At 47.2% G+C, this 15,636-nt stretch overlaps 1 protein-coding gene and 1 non-coding gene across 4 annotated transcripts in view; both read right to left on the bottom strand.

The window, feature by feature from the left end:
- Positions 1-5,463: 5,463 nt before the first annotated feature.
- The window catches only part of Plekhb2 (pleckstrin homology domain containing B2), a 30,195-nt gene continuing 20,022 nt past the window's right edge, over positions 5,464-15,636 (bottom strand). For all 3 annotated transcript variants that reach the window (XM_048430382.3, XM_048430383.3, XM_085679518.2), the window contains one exon: positions 5,464-8,186. In XM_048430382.3, the coding sequence (XP_048286339.3) occupies positions 8,047-8,186 (140 nt within the window). In that variant the 3' untranslated portion in view covers positions 5,464-8,046. The remainder of the gene's footprint in view (positions 8,187-15,636) is intronic.
- LOC125397957 (U1 spliceosomal RNA) lies at positions 15,404-15,565 on the bottom strand. The gene has a single exon (XR_007231244.2). It is a non-coding gene; the product is annotated as a U1 spliceosomal RNA (small nuclear RNA).

Raw genomic sequence — 15,636 nt, 5'->3', positions numbered from 1 at the left:
GTGTCTCCTCAGCCCAACTGACCCAGCACTTCCTCTTCTTGTGCACTAAGCCTCAGCTCTAGGCCACTCTGTAGGGATCTGTGTTTCTGTGTGACAAGAAGGGGCTTTTCCTGGGGGCACTCTGACACCCAGTGGCAGCTCCCAGAAGTGGCATCTGCCTGGAGGGAGAACAGAGAGGGAGTGCAGAGGGTCTAGACAGAGAAGAAACCCTTCCTCAGCCAGCTCCTCCAACTTAACTTGCAGTGGAACCGAGCTGAGGGCTGGTTTGGATTCTGGTCTGAGGGATTCTCAGAGACTGCAGAGCTATGGGGCTGAGATCTTGGGAGCCACAGGCCCAGGAGAGCAATGGAGGGGCTAGAAGGGAATCTGCATACCTTTTACATGCCTGAGAGGTGAGACACATAGACACATAGAGGAGGAAACAAAGGAAAGAGGCCATGTTCATCCAGGTCTAGAAGAGCAGCGGAGAACTGAGCTCAATACCCCCTAAAGTACACTTGCCCCATTATGGTCCTTCCTGCAGAGTCTACTGAGTAGGTTTCATCCTCCCCTCAGTGAATGGAGGCAGCTTCTGAAAAGGGACCGAACCTGATTGTAGTATCTCCCCACGAGTATCCAAGGCTCAGCTTTCCCCTGCCCTAGAAACCCATCAGGTGCCTACGTGATATACTGGGCTGCTTAAGAACACCCTGTCTCATGGCCCACTGGTGGTGACTATCAAGCTGGGCTGGACCTCACTGAGCTGCCAGCTTTCCTGGGGGCCAAGGTGAGTGACCTTGGTTTGTGTCCCACTGGACACTGGACAGGTGTCTTTATCTCAGTGGGAAGGAGGACAGGGTGGGAGTTGGGGGGATTCTCGAAGCATCAAAATTAACATCTGAAAGAAACCAATTGCAAGAGATAACCGTACCCACCCCACCTCCCCACACACATACCACCACCACCACTGCCATTATTCTATACTGTGCAATAAAAAGCTGCATGCACACAAAGAACACATGATGTGTGACAGAGTACTTGCTTTGCATGCACAAAGCCCTCAATTTAATCCCTTAGTAATGAAAAAGAAGAAAGCATATGTAAATGAGGTATGAAAGGTCACAGAACACACACACACATAGTCTCTTTGGAGGCTGAATCTGGTTCCAGCTCCAATCAGTGCCAAGCTTGGAAATGTTTCTTTCATTTAACAGTTATTTCCTCTTCTGTTATTAACCATGTATCTCTGCTCAAATCATTGTTCGGAAACTTTGAATTTGGATCTCCACCTGTAACACCCAGAGCCATGTAAAACCAGGGCTGGGCACTCATCTCCTTTCCACTGGCTGGGGACCTAGGAGAGGAGGAAAGTCACAGTTGGCAGGTCTGGGTCAACCATGCCCATCCAATGTCAGTCCTTTGCAGAGCTAAAACAAGGTGAGAAAGGCATCCAAGAGAGGCCATTCACTCCATAGTTCAGGAGAAGGTATGTGGGGGCCGGAAACTCCTCCTGGGCAGAGGAAGGCATGTGTCTGAAGCACTAAGCAGGGCCTGGATTGGGCGCAGGAAGCACAGAATCATCTGGCGGAGGGTATAAAAATGTACCCGACCCCAAGCCCAGACCCTCAGACTCCGATTTGAGATCTGTAAGATGCGGCTGTGTGCTGTTGTCGGTACACATAGAGGACAACTCAGCATTCTTCCACAGGTCCTCTCCATAATTTCTTTTAAGATGCAGTCTCTCGCTGGCCTGGAAGTCACTGAATTAGGTTAGGGAGGCTGGCCTCAGGGATCTGTTTCTGTCCACTCAGCGCTGGAGTTACAAGAGTGTGCCACTGTATCTAGTCTTTGGACATGGGTCCTAGGGGTCCAACTCGGGCTCTCATGCTTGCAAGATAAGCACTTTACTAACTAAGCTTTGGCCCAAACTGACAAAGTCCCAACCCCCCCTCTTCCTGGGGGGTGGGGGACCAGCAGTTCACAGGTGATTGGCGCTAATAGTTTTACTGATCAGCAAATACTGTCAAAATGAAGGAGGTTAATACAAACATGACTTCCTTTAAAAGTTGAGAACGGTGAAGATCATTTTAAGAAAAATGTGTGCTTGTGTGTAATCAAATGCCTATGTGTATTGGGTACACACATACTCATGTATGTGTTTGTGTGTGAGTGTACAGGACAGAGGCCAAGATAACCTCCAACGCTGTTGTCAGGAACACTGTCCAACCCCTTTGAGTCAGGGTCTCTCCCTGGCCTGAAACTTCACCAATTAGGCTAAACTGGTTGGCCAGTGAGCCCTGCGGATCTGCCTGTCTCCTCCGCTTTGCTCTGGAATTCCAGGTGCACACCAAACATGCCCCAGTTTGTTTGTGTGTGTGTTGTAGTTGTTGACGTATATTCTGATCACATTCTTTCCCCTCCCAATTAGTCTCACCTCCCTAACCTCCCTGCTTCAGTGTTCTTTCTCTCAAAAAACCAAAATGTCAAGATGAACAAACAAAAAAAACAAAAATATTTTAAAAATATCAAAATAAAACAAACAAAAAACATGGAGTCTGTTTTGTATTGACTAAGTACTCATGGGCAGGAGGCCTGCCCTGGAGTGTGACTGATATACACAATGTCATTCCACTAGAGAAATATGATTTTCCTTCTCCCAACAGAGAACAACTGCAAATAATTTCTTGGCTAGGGATGGGGCTTTGTGTTTGATTCTCCTTCTCCGTGCTGGGACTTTGTCTGGCTTGGATTTGTGCAGGGTCCTGCGTCTGCTGTCATAGTCTCTGAGTTCATATGAGCATCAGCCCCATTGCTTCTGGAAGACAATGTTCCTTTGGAGTCATTCTCCGGCTCTTCCAATCTTTCTGTCTCCTTTTCCACACAGATCCTGAGCCTTGAGCAAAGGACTTTGATAAAGATATTCCACTTAGGGCTGGAGAGATGGCTTGGCAGTTAAGAGCATTGGTGGTCCTTCCAGAAGACCCAGGTTCAATTCCCAGCATCCACGTGGCAGCTCACAACTGTCTGTAACTCCAGTTCCAGGGAACCTGACACCCATGGCAAAAACACCAAGGTACATAAAATAATAAATAATTTTTAAAAAAGATATCTCATTTAGGGCTGAGTGATTCAAAGTCTGTCACTCTGCACATTGCTCCGTTGTGAGTCTCTGTGTTAACATGTACCGCAGGAAGTAGCTTTTCTGAAGGACTGAACAATGACTAACCTAGACCCACCTATTTTATGTGGGTGGTAGGGATCCGACTCAGGTCAGACGGAGCCATCCCCCCAGGTCCTTGTTTTTATTTAAAACAAATATTTTATAATTCCTCTAGACAGCTTTCCTGTTCATCTCCCATGCTGTTGACAGTGATTCCGGACTGGTTCCCATGTGAAAACTGGGCACCGCAGCTTATGCCTGTGACCTCACGGCTGGGGAGGTGGAGAGAGAGCAACTCTGGGAACTCTACAGCCAGCCAGTTTGGCCCAATCTTAGTCCAAAGATTAAGATGGAAAGCCATTTAGCAAGATTCCCAATGTTAACCTCCAGTTCCCGCATGCACGTGCACACATGAGCAAACACACGCACATAACAAAGAAGATGGGGGGGAAAACAAGTTATTGCAATGCACATGCTATTGGTAAACTATCATGTGCTTACTGTGTGAGCTGGGAATCTGCCTCTGCAAGTAGGACTGCACCATACTCCCATTTCAGACACTCACATGTTTGTCCAAAGTGTCCTCTGTGGCCCCATGTCTACGGCAGAACAGCAAAGGAGCCCAAGAGTAAAATCAGTGCACCCTTAAAAATAACTAGAAGGGAAAGAGTCTCCGTCAGAGGTGACTAGCATCCGGTCCATTCGAAGATATAAATGAAACTCCAGCAGCAAAGGGAGGCCAGAGGAGGAGCTCAGCTGCAGCAGTCACAGAAAGCACAATGGGAACTCCAGCGGCTTCAACTTCCAGAGTCTCTGTGGACGCTGTGAGCATCAGACCTAAAGTGGCATCTTTTTCCCTCCAGATAGGGTTTCTCTGTGTAGACCAGGCTGGGCTCGAACTCACAGAGATCCATCTGCCTCTGCCTCCCGAGCGCTGGGATTAAAGGCGTGCGCCATCACGGCCTAGCAAAATGTCCTATTTCTGCTATCTGTTCTTCACTTGGAAGCCTCAGCTGAGGGAACATTCTGCTCTGCCTGGGGAACCACAGGCAACTGCCTTAACCCTTTCTGCCCATGTTGTCTTCTTTCACACACAAGTCTGAGGGGATGCTCCACCGGCCTACAACTCGGACTTCCTCAATGGGGTTTCCTTGGTCAGCTCTTGTTCAATGCTCTGCTATCTGCTTCTCTCAGCTTGTCTTTTGTTTTGTTTTTCTTTTGCCTTGGTTCGCTATATATAATAGGTTCACTCATTCAGAAAGTGTGGGCGGCTACTGTGGGTTCCCTGGACCACACAGAATATTCGTGTACCCGGAGAGATTGGTTAGTAGGAACTCTGCCAATTTGATCTGATCAAGGAAGTCCTCTCACAGCCATTGTAGAAGTGACCACACAGGCTACCACACGTTCTTGCACAAATCATATGTGGTGTGGCATCAATGCAGGCACACGCTAAAAGGACTGACTTCTCATTCCTCAGAATAGTTAGCTTCTGAGCCTCGGCCGCAAGGACGGTAACCTGAACAAACTTCCCATATATACCCAAGAATTAGTGAGTTGGTTTCCTTTCAAGAGTAGTGCAAGCTCTTAACCACTGAACCATCTCTTCAGCTCCAGCTTCTAACTCACCCCTCCCGTTTTTTTTTTCTTTTGAGACAGTTTCTCTGTGTAACAGCCATGGCTATCCTGGAACTTTATTTGTAGATCAGGCTGGCCTCCAGCTCACAGAGATCCACCTGCCTCTGCCTCCCGAGTGCTGGGATTAAAGGTGTGTGCCACCGCCTGGCTGAACCTATCTCAAAAAAAGATAAAATGGAACAAAAGGAAGTCTGAAAAGAAAAAGGATGGGTGGGTTTCTTCTGCTGACAACAGAAAATGCAGAAACTGAGCTACTCTTTTTTGTTCTCCCTATATAATCCCAAATGGCTTCAAATTTATAACATTCTTGCTTCTACCTCCTTAGGGCTGGGTTTAAAGGCATGTGCCACCATGGCCAGAAATTTGTGTATGTGTTTGTGTGAAGACCAGCAGTTAATGTCAGGTGTTATCCCCTATCATTCTCTCTGTTATCTTTAGAGACAGGGTCTCTCAATGAATCCAGAGCTCTCTGATTGGCTAGAAGGCTAGCCAGCAAGCTCTGGGGCCTGTCCTTTCTCCAAGGCCCCAGGTCTATGTTTACAGATGTCTACAGCCATTCTCAGCTTTCCCATGGATGCCAGGGATCTGACCTCAGATCCCTATACTTGCATGACAGGCACTTACCTCTCTCTCCAGCCACCATGAAATAATTTTAAAATACAACAAAAGTCACAACAAAACATAGCTTAAGGTTAATGATCATTTAATATTTTAACAAGTTCACGTACAAACATACACACGATATGCACACGGGGGAAGAAACGGGCTCTGTAGACACAGTAACAGAAATGCCAAAGCAATCACAAGAAGATTGCCTGAGTCCTCTGCCTTTCATCTACGCAAACTAGAAGGCAAAATGAAAGGTTACCTAGGAGCAACAACACATGTAAAAATGAGTCTGGATCATCCTGTCTCCACCGCAGGAACTTCCTCTGCTCCACGAGCTACTGGGGGCACTCAGGACCTAACATATGCGAAGCCGGGCCTTCTTGGCAAGTGATGATCTGAGACATGGCCCTCAGGTGTCCATCTTTCACATGGAAAGTTGTTAACGCGAGGAACTAAGAGAGCAATGAAATCGGCCATTCACAATGTCGGCAGCCAACCTCTTCCAGCCTTGGGTCTTTAGGTAAAAGTCCATGGACATGAAATGCTCCTCAACACCGAACACATGGTTCCCCCCAACTCATGAAACCCATGACTGACTGAGGTGCCAAATGACATGGCTGAAGCAATCAAAGGGACAGCACCTACGAGGATAGGCGCTGAAGAAATGAAATGCCCGAGTCCATTCTTCACATCCAGAATGTATTTCATTCCAGAATCAAGCAACTGGTGGCAAGATACGATCAGGCTCAACTATGGCTGCCAGTTAAAGCTAGTTCCACTGGGGCCAAGGTCAGGCAGGGCACACCCAGGGGACAGTAGGAGACAATTCTGATTCAATAGCACTTCAGGGGCATGATTCAATACTCTCTGGTTCTAGGAACCCCAGTAACTATGTTCGAAATTAATGTCCCTGTGCAACACTGAAAACTGATTTTAATGTTTTGTTAGGAAAGCGTGGAGTTTAAGAACGGTAACACTGTGAGAAAGCCATTCTTACAACACGGGATGTGAAATCAACATTACATTCACCAAGGTGACACTATAAACCATCAGAACCATGTTGCCACCACAAAGCCATCTACCAGAGACGACAGAGAAGCAAATTTCAGCCAGAAACGGGCAGTGCTGTGTCAACAAGTCCCTTAGGAGTAGACAGAAAAACACCATGGGCACCATCACATCTACTTGGCAACTGTCCCACATGGAGAGATGTTCAAGACTTGAACTGGCCAAGAGAAAGCTGCCAAGCAGTGTAGCAAGGCAGCACGCATGTGCTGGACTGGGCACAGCCAGAGTGTGTGCTCACTGGGAGCACTCTGGAGAAAGGGGGTTGTGTGAGTAGAGGACAGGGCCTTTACTGTGCTGCCCCCCTTTGTGAAAGGACACGGTTTACAGCACGCCAGTCACAAAGCTGGACTTAGAAGCTTTACGACGTGAACGAACAGAAGATTTAAATGTGTGCGACATGTATTTTCTAATATTAGAAATACATTTTCCCCAGAAAACAGGACTGTGGGCTTCCCAGAGAGTCACACATTTGGGGACTTTCTAGTTTTAGGTGTTTCTATTATGAGTGGGTCAGGCACAAAAACGGGACTGGATCCCCCCCTAACATGGATTAAAACAAAGCCCTGAGACTCGACCCAATCTCATGTCTCCCTCAGAACCTGAGTCGTCCCCACCCAGCTCTGGTTCATCCCCCACAGGCTGGACAGCCATAGGGCCCTTCCACTGCTCAGGACAAGCCTCCCCAGGAGTTCAAGAATGCCCTGGGCAGCTTGGGTCGGGTCTGACACAGGGACATTAGAACTAAGGCTCTCCCTCTTTCCCCTCATATACTTCCTCTGCAAGTAGAAAAATAGGCTCTAGACAGACTGAGCTGGCAACCAACAAACCTAAAGCAAACACTGGCAACACATCCCTGGGCAGATGCCAGCCTCTCTCTGCCCACTTGCCACTCACTATTCTTCATTCAGCAGGGTTTAAAGGTAAAAGTCCCCGAATTCTGAGGCTCAAGTCAATTCCTAACTTGAGACGATTTCCAATTATTCCTGGGAAAAGCAAACAGAAGAATAACAAGAGAATAAAACTGGACAGATTCCTACTTATAAAGGGAGCGAGTGTCCCTTTTCATCCTCAGCAGTCAATCCGGCAGGTGCCTGGGAGCTACTGAGGGTAGATCATAGGGTTCTCACACTGCCGCCCTGCAGGGGCCACCAGCCCACATCTCTACGGTAATATGTGGCCAGGTCTAGAGTGAGATTTCACAGTTAAAGAAACTGAATTCTTCTTACCACACTCATTCATATCCTCCTCCATCAGCATTATTATTGGCATAGCAGGGAAAATCATCCCTTGATTAAGTACTGGACCTAACTAAACAGAAAATGCCTTTTTAAATGGGTGTGTTTACATAAGGCCATCCGAGAGCTCCCTAAGAAAGACTTGGTGCAAGCCAGTACCCCAAAGATTCTCGCTCATAGTACACTTCAAGGTCGTCTCTGTGGTACCATGCAGGCCAGTCACAATCATCAGATTACCACCTCCAAAAGAACTATTTAAATTATTACAAAAGACACTTGTCACAAACAGAAATGCCCTGCAAATCAATTATTGCACACAGGACTAACAGAAGCAATGCACAGAAGACCTTGAAGGCTCTAGAAGACCCAGAACAGAGACCCCAGGGCCATGCCTGTGGCTGCCCCAGCAAGCATGCCCAGGGCCAGGTCGCTGTCACTGTCTCGGTACCGCTCACGGATGATGACTTGATTGGCAGGCTGTTGTCCATAAACTCCTCCTATGAAAGAAGAGAAAAAGAGATCTTTAAGATGCCATCTGGAAATGCAACATTCACGGAAAAGATGGTGCTGTTGCGGGATAGCTGATCACACTGCATGAAGACGCCTGTCCTTCCTCACCTGCCCAAGGCACCTTCTGATTGGATTAATAGAGCACTGAATGGCCAATAGCTAGGCAGGAGAGGATAGGCAGGACTCCTGGGGAGAGAGGAACTACTGCATGGGGTGGAGGGATTCTGAGAAGCAGGGATTTGTGAGCAAGATGCAGAGGGAGTGTACTGAAGAGAGGTAGCAAGCCACATGGCAGAACGCAGAGTTAATTCAAGTTTTAAGAGCTAGTAAGGAATAAACCTGTTACAACCAAGTTTTCATAATTAATAATAATAATTTCACAGTTAATAATAAGTGGTCCAAAGAAAGTCTGGCTATATGGTGCCCTTAACACGAACACTGTTGTCTACTCTCTATGTGATCAGTTTACACAATCACTGTGTCTACTCTCCACGTGACCAGTGTGCTCACTAGTAGGCCTTTGAGGTCCTCAGATGTGTTAAAAGGTGGTTCCAGTGAGTTCAACCAAATCTCCCCAAGACCCATCATATATATGCTGAGGAAGACACTGTGATATATGAAGACTCATACATATAGGAGATAAATTACGGTCTGGAGACATGGCTTAGTGATGAAGAACACTTTCTGCTCTTGCAGAGGACCTGGCACCTACATGGTACCTCATAAACATCCGTAGCTGCAGCTTCAGGGGATCCGATGCCCTCTTCTGATCTCTGTAAGCATCAGGCATGCCCCTGATACACACACACACAGCCCAAACACTCATACATAGTAAATAAATAAATCTAAAAACTGTCTTTTAAAAGACACCTGGCAAGGTGGTGCACATAGTGGTGCACATCTTTAATCCTAGCATGTGGGAGGCAGAGAGAGGAGAGTATCTGTGAGTTCAAAGCCAGCCTGGACTACACAGCGAGTTTCAGGCCAGCCAGGCCTACCTAATGAGAACCTATCTAAAAGGCAAAAGGACGGCACATGCTTGTAGAGACGAAGGTGATCATCCTTCAGAAGAACCTTATTAGAGGAAGGTGGTGGTTGAGATGAGAATGGCCCCCACTGACTCACATGTTTAAATACTTGGTCCCCAGTTGGTTCAACTGTTTGGGAAGAATTAGAAGGTGTGACCTTGTTGGAGCAGATGTGTTGCCAGGACCGGGATTTGAGATTTCAAAAGCCCACACCATTCCCAACTAGCTCTGTCTCTCTGCCTCCTCCTTGAAGAAAAGGATGCAGGTTCTCAGCTACTGCTCCAGACGCATGCCTGACTGTCCCCTTCTATGATGCTCATGACTCACCCTCTGAAACTTTAAGCCCCAGTAAACTCTTCTATAAGTTGCCTTGGTCACGGTGTTTTATCAGAGCAATAGAAAAGTAACTAAGACAGAAGTGGTATCCAGGAATGGGCTATTACTGTCACAGGTCTGACCAAAAGTGTCCATGTTTGGAATATTGTGTAAGACTTTGGGACATTGGACAAGGAAAGCAGTTGAATGCTGGAAGTAGGGCAGAATGAGTTATTTTAGTAGATACTTAGAAGACAGCAGTGCTGAGAACAATGTAGGCCGTGAAAGCTCAAGAGGTTTCAGAAGGGAACAATATCAGCAACATAACCAGAGACTATTCTTGTGGTATTTTGGAAAAGAACGCGGCTGCTTTCTACCTCTGTCTTAAGAATCTCCCTGAGGTTAAATTGAGGAGTTTTAGACTAATCCCATTAGAGAAGGTGATTTCAAGACAGCCTAGTACTGACTAAGTCACACAGTAATTAGCGATCACTCTTACGCAGATCTACAATGAAAAAGAACACCAGGAAATTAAATGTTGGGGGCAAGGCTTGTGCCGAAATAGACCAGAGACTAGATGCAGGCCAGATGAGGAATAAAGAAAGTGGTGCCCTCGGGCAAGAACCCACTCTGCTAAGCTTCCAACTTGTAAAACGTTGGTGCAACAAAAGAAAGCAACAGACGGAAGCTCACAGTTAACACAACTCAAGGAGGGGACCAAATTTCCATCCCAGGTAGGCAGCCAAACTTGGCGGTATCAGCATGCGCTTTTGGCTGTAGAGTCAGGAAAGGCACCATGGGATAAAGAAGCATTGAAATCTTCCTCCACACCTAAGGGAAACCACTGAGGCCAGGCACATGGCAGGGGAGTCCCTACACAGGGGCCCAGAGAGGCCACTGAGTCAAGCTGTGAAGGTGAAGCCTGGATTGTCATGGAGACCACAAGATGTTGGCAATGCCAGAGCCACGGAGTGTCTGCCGAGGAGAACTGCTAACAGGGAGTGGAACCAGTCTAGGAGTGAGAAGTGTGTTGCAGTCCACAAGGCTGGAAGGGAAGGGCCATGGGAGCCTTCTGATATCACACACAGGATTTGAGGTTTACACTGCTGGGTTTCAGCCTTGCTTTGGTTCAGTATTTCCTCACTAAGTCCCTGTGCCTCCTCCCTTGTGGAAGGACAGGGTTTATTTCATGCCACCATACATGCTGGAAGTATGGAAAATTTTGCTCCTTGATTTCACAAGGGGTGAAAATGAATAGATTGCCTTGTGGATGAAAAAAAGAAAAAAGGAAAGCGCATGACTGCTCCTAGGTGTGATGGAGAAGAAGGTTCACTGTAGATAAAAGGGAGACATAATCAGAGGCAGGGACATCTAGGAGAGTCCAGGGTGAACACGACCAGACTGAACCCAGCCATGTGAGAAGAGGTGGAGGGGGAAAGAAAGAGGAGTCACTTACCAAGATGGGCAGCCTGGAGGGCACATAACCCAAATGGCTGGATTACATAAAGAAGGGCAGACAGGAAGGGCAGCTGAGCTCCTGGGCTGGAGAAGTCTGGGGCAGAGGGTGGGATGTGCCAGCCATACCCTGTAATACGTAGGAACTGAGGAATTCTCAGAGAATCTGGCAGTCAACATCCATTTTGATATGTTGATATAACCTGAGTCATTTGTTCCAGTTTTGAGACTAAAACACCTAAGTCTCAGAAAAAGACTTGGAATTTGGACTTTTAAATTGTGTCGAGACTGAGAAAGACTATGGGGACTTTTGAAGTTGGACTAAGACAATTTTACATTATGATATGACCACAAGCATACGGGGCCAAGGAACAGAAGGTGGTAGTCTGAATAGGAATAACTTATTGGCTTATACTGTAGCAGAACTATGCCCCCACCATAAGAATTCACTCTGCTTACTCAGAGGAAGAAAGGGACAAAGTTCTTAACTGAGAGTGTGTGACTGGCTCTGCCTAGCACCCAAGACTAGCTGGCCACGAGGAGAAGATTTTGCTAATTCAGACACACCCAAGGTTTATGCATTCCACGCATGCTGATATCCTGAAATCTCTTTCAGGTCCCAGCCCCAGGTTATACTTTGAATAATTTAAAAAGACACAGAGGACTGAAAGTCTGGCCGCTTCGGCAGATCTGAGAGTTTTAAAGCAAAGACACTACATATGGCCAGAGTTATCTCAAATATGCCGGCGTTAGACACAGAAGACTGAAAGTCTGGCCGCTTCGGCAGATCTGAGAGTTTTAAAGCAAAGACACTACATATTGCCAGAATTATCTCAAATATGCCGGCGCTGCTCTTTCTCAAATAGCTGTCACCCAGGGTCATCTTACCCACCTGGCAGAAATACGCTTTTCTTAAAGAAAAAACAACTTCATCCTGAGCTACTCCGCTGAGTTATTCATCAGGGGCATATTTCTCTGAGAGAAATGGGCCTAATGGCTGTAATAATGGTTGTGAGTCAGATTGTCTCAGTTGCAAGAACAGAGCCTATTGGCTGGCCAATCCTGGTGAACAAGCATTTACATCCTAGCATCATGAATTCCACTGAGTTCTAACAGGCCTGGTTAGCAAACTACAGATCCTTGGGGGCACTGCAGAGGTAGTACTCCCTTGGTTACATTTCTACTTTGTGTGACTTAATGTCTCCTAAGAAGTCTATTTGTAGAGAGCTGGAGAGATGGCTCAGAGGTTAAGAGCATTGCCTGTTCTTCCAAAGGTCCTGAGTTCAATTCCCAGCAACCACATGGTGGCTCACAACCATCTGTAATGAGGTCTGGTGCCCTCTTCTGGCCTGCAGGCATACAGACAGAATATTGTACACATAATAAATAAATATTTAAAAAAAGTCTATTTGTGAATTCTTTGTAACTTCAACTCCTTTTTTTTGGAGGGGGGAGTTCAAGACAGGGTTTCTCTGCATAACAGCCCTAGCTGTACTGGAACTTGCTTTGTAGACCAGGGTGACCTCGAACTCACAGAGATCCGCCTGCCTCTGCCTCCCAAATACTGATTAAAGGCATGCACCACCACCACCACCCGACCAACATCAATTCTTCAAGTTACTTCTATATCGATATGAATGTGATCCCCAGTCGGTTGAGCTGCTCTGGAAGGATTAGGAGGTATGGCCTTGCTGGAGGAGATATGTCACTGGGGATGGGACTTGAGTTCAAATGCCCATGACATTCCCAGTTAGCGTTCTCTCTCTCTCTCTCTCTCTCTCTCTCTCTCTCTCTCTCTCTCTCTCTCTCCCTCTCCCTCTCCCTCTCTCTCTCCACGGATTCACCTTCTGAAACTGTAAGACTCAACAAACTCTTCTGTAAGCTGCCTGGGTCATAGAGTTTCATTACAGCAGCAGAAAAGTAACTAAGACAAATATAGCACCATGACGGCTGGGAAGAATGCCTTCAGTTCCTTTCAGTTCTGGGGAAATGAAGGGAGTCTCTTGTGGGGTGGGGATACAGTGTGACCTAGCCACAAGGCAGCAACAAGGAGAGCCAGAACTCAAAGTGGCCTTGGATTTTGGGTGGTGGAGGCAGGCTCGCAGCTGCCTGAGGAAGAAAGCTCTCAACCACCTGGGAGATCTGCGAGGTTACAACACAGGCTGCTTTTCAGTCCTGGGGAGAAAGCTGCAGGGGTGTGGCCTCTGGAACAGAGGCACTAGAGGACCTGAAACCTTATACACACCACTCTCTAAGAACTTACTGACAGAACAGGGTTTTCTGCTTGCCAGGGCCAAACCCCTTAATGATGCGAAGATCAGAGCACCGATAAACAGGGCCCAATCCTCTACGATAAAGCTACAGAAGTTTGCCTCTGGTTTCCATGGCAGCCCTCTGCACCATGCCTGCTGGGATGACAGACAAATAAGAAGAATGTGGGAGAGGCAGGACAAAGCCTGTGGAAGATGAGTCAGCCGCCAAGCACGGAGGCTCGCACCTGCAATCCTAGCCCTTGGGGGCTTATGACAACTGCACCAGTTACTCACCGTCTAATGTCAGGACAGGTCTCTCTGGAGGATTTAATTGTTTTTTAAGAGGCCACTGCCCCAACTCTGTTATGGACTTTTAGATTACAGCCATGCCTAAGCTAAAAGATTAAAAAAGAAGCTTCTCATTCACAGTGTGAGCTAGGTACACCAGCCCCAATAGGCACTCCTTCACAGATACACAGTAAAGGAGAGGAGAAACCCACTAGGGACATCTGGGAACTTCAAAGGCCGCAATATCAAAGATGTAATCAAAGAGGGCAAAGAATGTGGCATGGAGCCTGAACTATTCAGTCCAGGAGCCAGGAGTCAGGAAGATACCATCTTCATGCCCTTACTCTACAACCAAGAATGTCATACTCTTAGAGGATTTTGCAGAATGAATTGTGCAAACTCCAAGGAAACCAGAAGAGTGTCTGGGGAAAATCTTCTTGTCCAAATTGCTAAAATGTGTCACACGAAGCTACAAACGTGCTGTAACCTTGAGAATTCTGAGTTACAGGCCTCTCATGGTGCCACGGCCGCCGTCCATCCATTCTACGTCTCCTCCTCCACTTCCTCAGCCCCACCACCCCACCCACCTCTGTCCCTCACCCCATTTCCTTCTCTGCTTCTGCCTCTGCCTTCTACTTCCTCCTCCACCAGTACTAATAGCCATACCACTCAAATATACATCAGAATGGGCTACTAATAAAAGACAGATTCGCCCACATTAACAGGTAAAGATCTACTGAATGTGGCATTAAAAAAGCTCCAGGAGACCGAGCATGGAAAGTCGCCTAAGCTACCAGTGAGCTCACCAGTTCCTGACTCTGCCTTGCAGTGAGTCACCATGAAGCCTAATGCCAAAGCACTGTCAACAAGCTAGAACTGTCTGAATAATGCCTGGGAAAAAACTAGATATCTGTAGAGACAACTCAGAGACTTCGTTAGAGGGGGTGGATTTGGAGAGAAGCTTCGGTGCTTAAGAGCAGAAGACCTGAGTTTGGTTTCTAGCATTCAGGTCCATCAGTTCACAACTGCCTATAACTCCAACTCTGGGGGGCCTGAAACCCCTGGCCTACTCGGCCATGTGCACGTTATCCACACACATACAGACAATTTGAAATAATTTAATTTCCAAAAGGAGAGAGAGGGGGGAGAGCTGGGGGAGAACTCTTCTCACCGATAAAGAAAACTTAGAAATCACAAGTGAGTTTCTTGCAGGCTCACTCTAGAAGCCCAACTGAAACTCTGTCACTTTTTAAAAAAAAATAAATTAGTCTATTTACTTATTTGTGGGAATTAGGCATGCACCACGGAGCACACGTGGGGGTCAGAGAACAACCTGGGGGAGTCAGTCCTCTCCTTCCACTGTGTGCATCTTAGGAACTGAACTCAGGGTGCCAGGCTTGGTGGGAAGTGCCTACCTACTGAACCATCCCACCAACCCTATCCCTACCACTTTCTACAAGCACCTTTGAGAGCAAAACGGAAGCCAGCTCTGCCTGACGCCCTGAGGTGACCCATGTACTACACAGACAAAAATCACCACGTCTTTCTTAACGTGGTCGTGTTGTCTTCGTCATGACCCATGTCCTAATCAGACTTCCTGCAACACACCAAGTCTTCCTTCCTGGAGCAGAGTGTTGTCCTAGCTACTTGTCTGCTGCTGTGATGAAACACCATGACCGAAGCAGCCGACAGAAGGGGGGTGTAGTTTGGGCATACGGTTCCAGACGGATACCAGTCCATCACCACCTCAGTGGTGGCAAGCACTAGGAACAGCTGAGAGCTCGCATTTCAAAATGCAAGCAAGAAACAGAGAGCGAACTGGACATGGTATGAGGTTTGTATTTACTTATTTATTTTTTTCTTCTTCAGGCGAGAGCACAAACGTAGTCCCCCTCCCACAAATCATGCAGTTGAGTCTCCCACATTTGGGGAAATGGCAGGGGTCGGCACAACTGGAGGGCAATGAATAAGCCTCACCCTAGGAAAACCACCTTCATGATCATGGTATTCTCCCTGCCACATAAGTATGAGGCTTTTTAAACCTCCAACCTCACCCCCAGGGACGCCTCCTCCAGCAAGGCCACAACTCCCAACCCTCC

Source organism: Myodes glareolus, chromosome 18 (genome assembly GCF_982192425.1).
Source record: "Myodes glareolus chromosome 18, mMyoGla1.1, whole genome shotgun sequence".
NCBI lineage: Eukaryota > Metazoa > Chordata > Mammalia > Rodentia > Cricetidae > Myodes > Myodes glareolus.
This window is presented reverse-complemented; position numbering and strand designations above follow the sequence as displayed.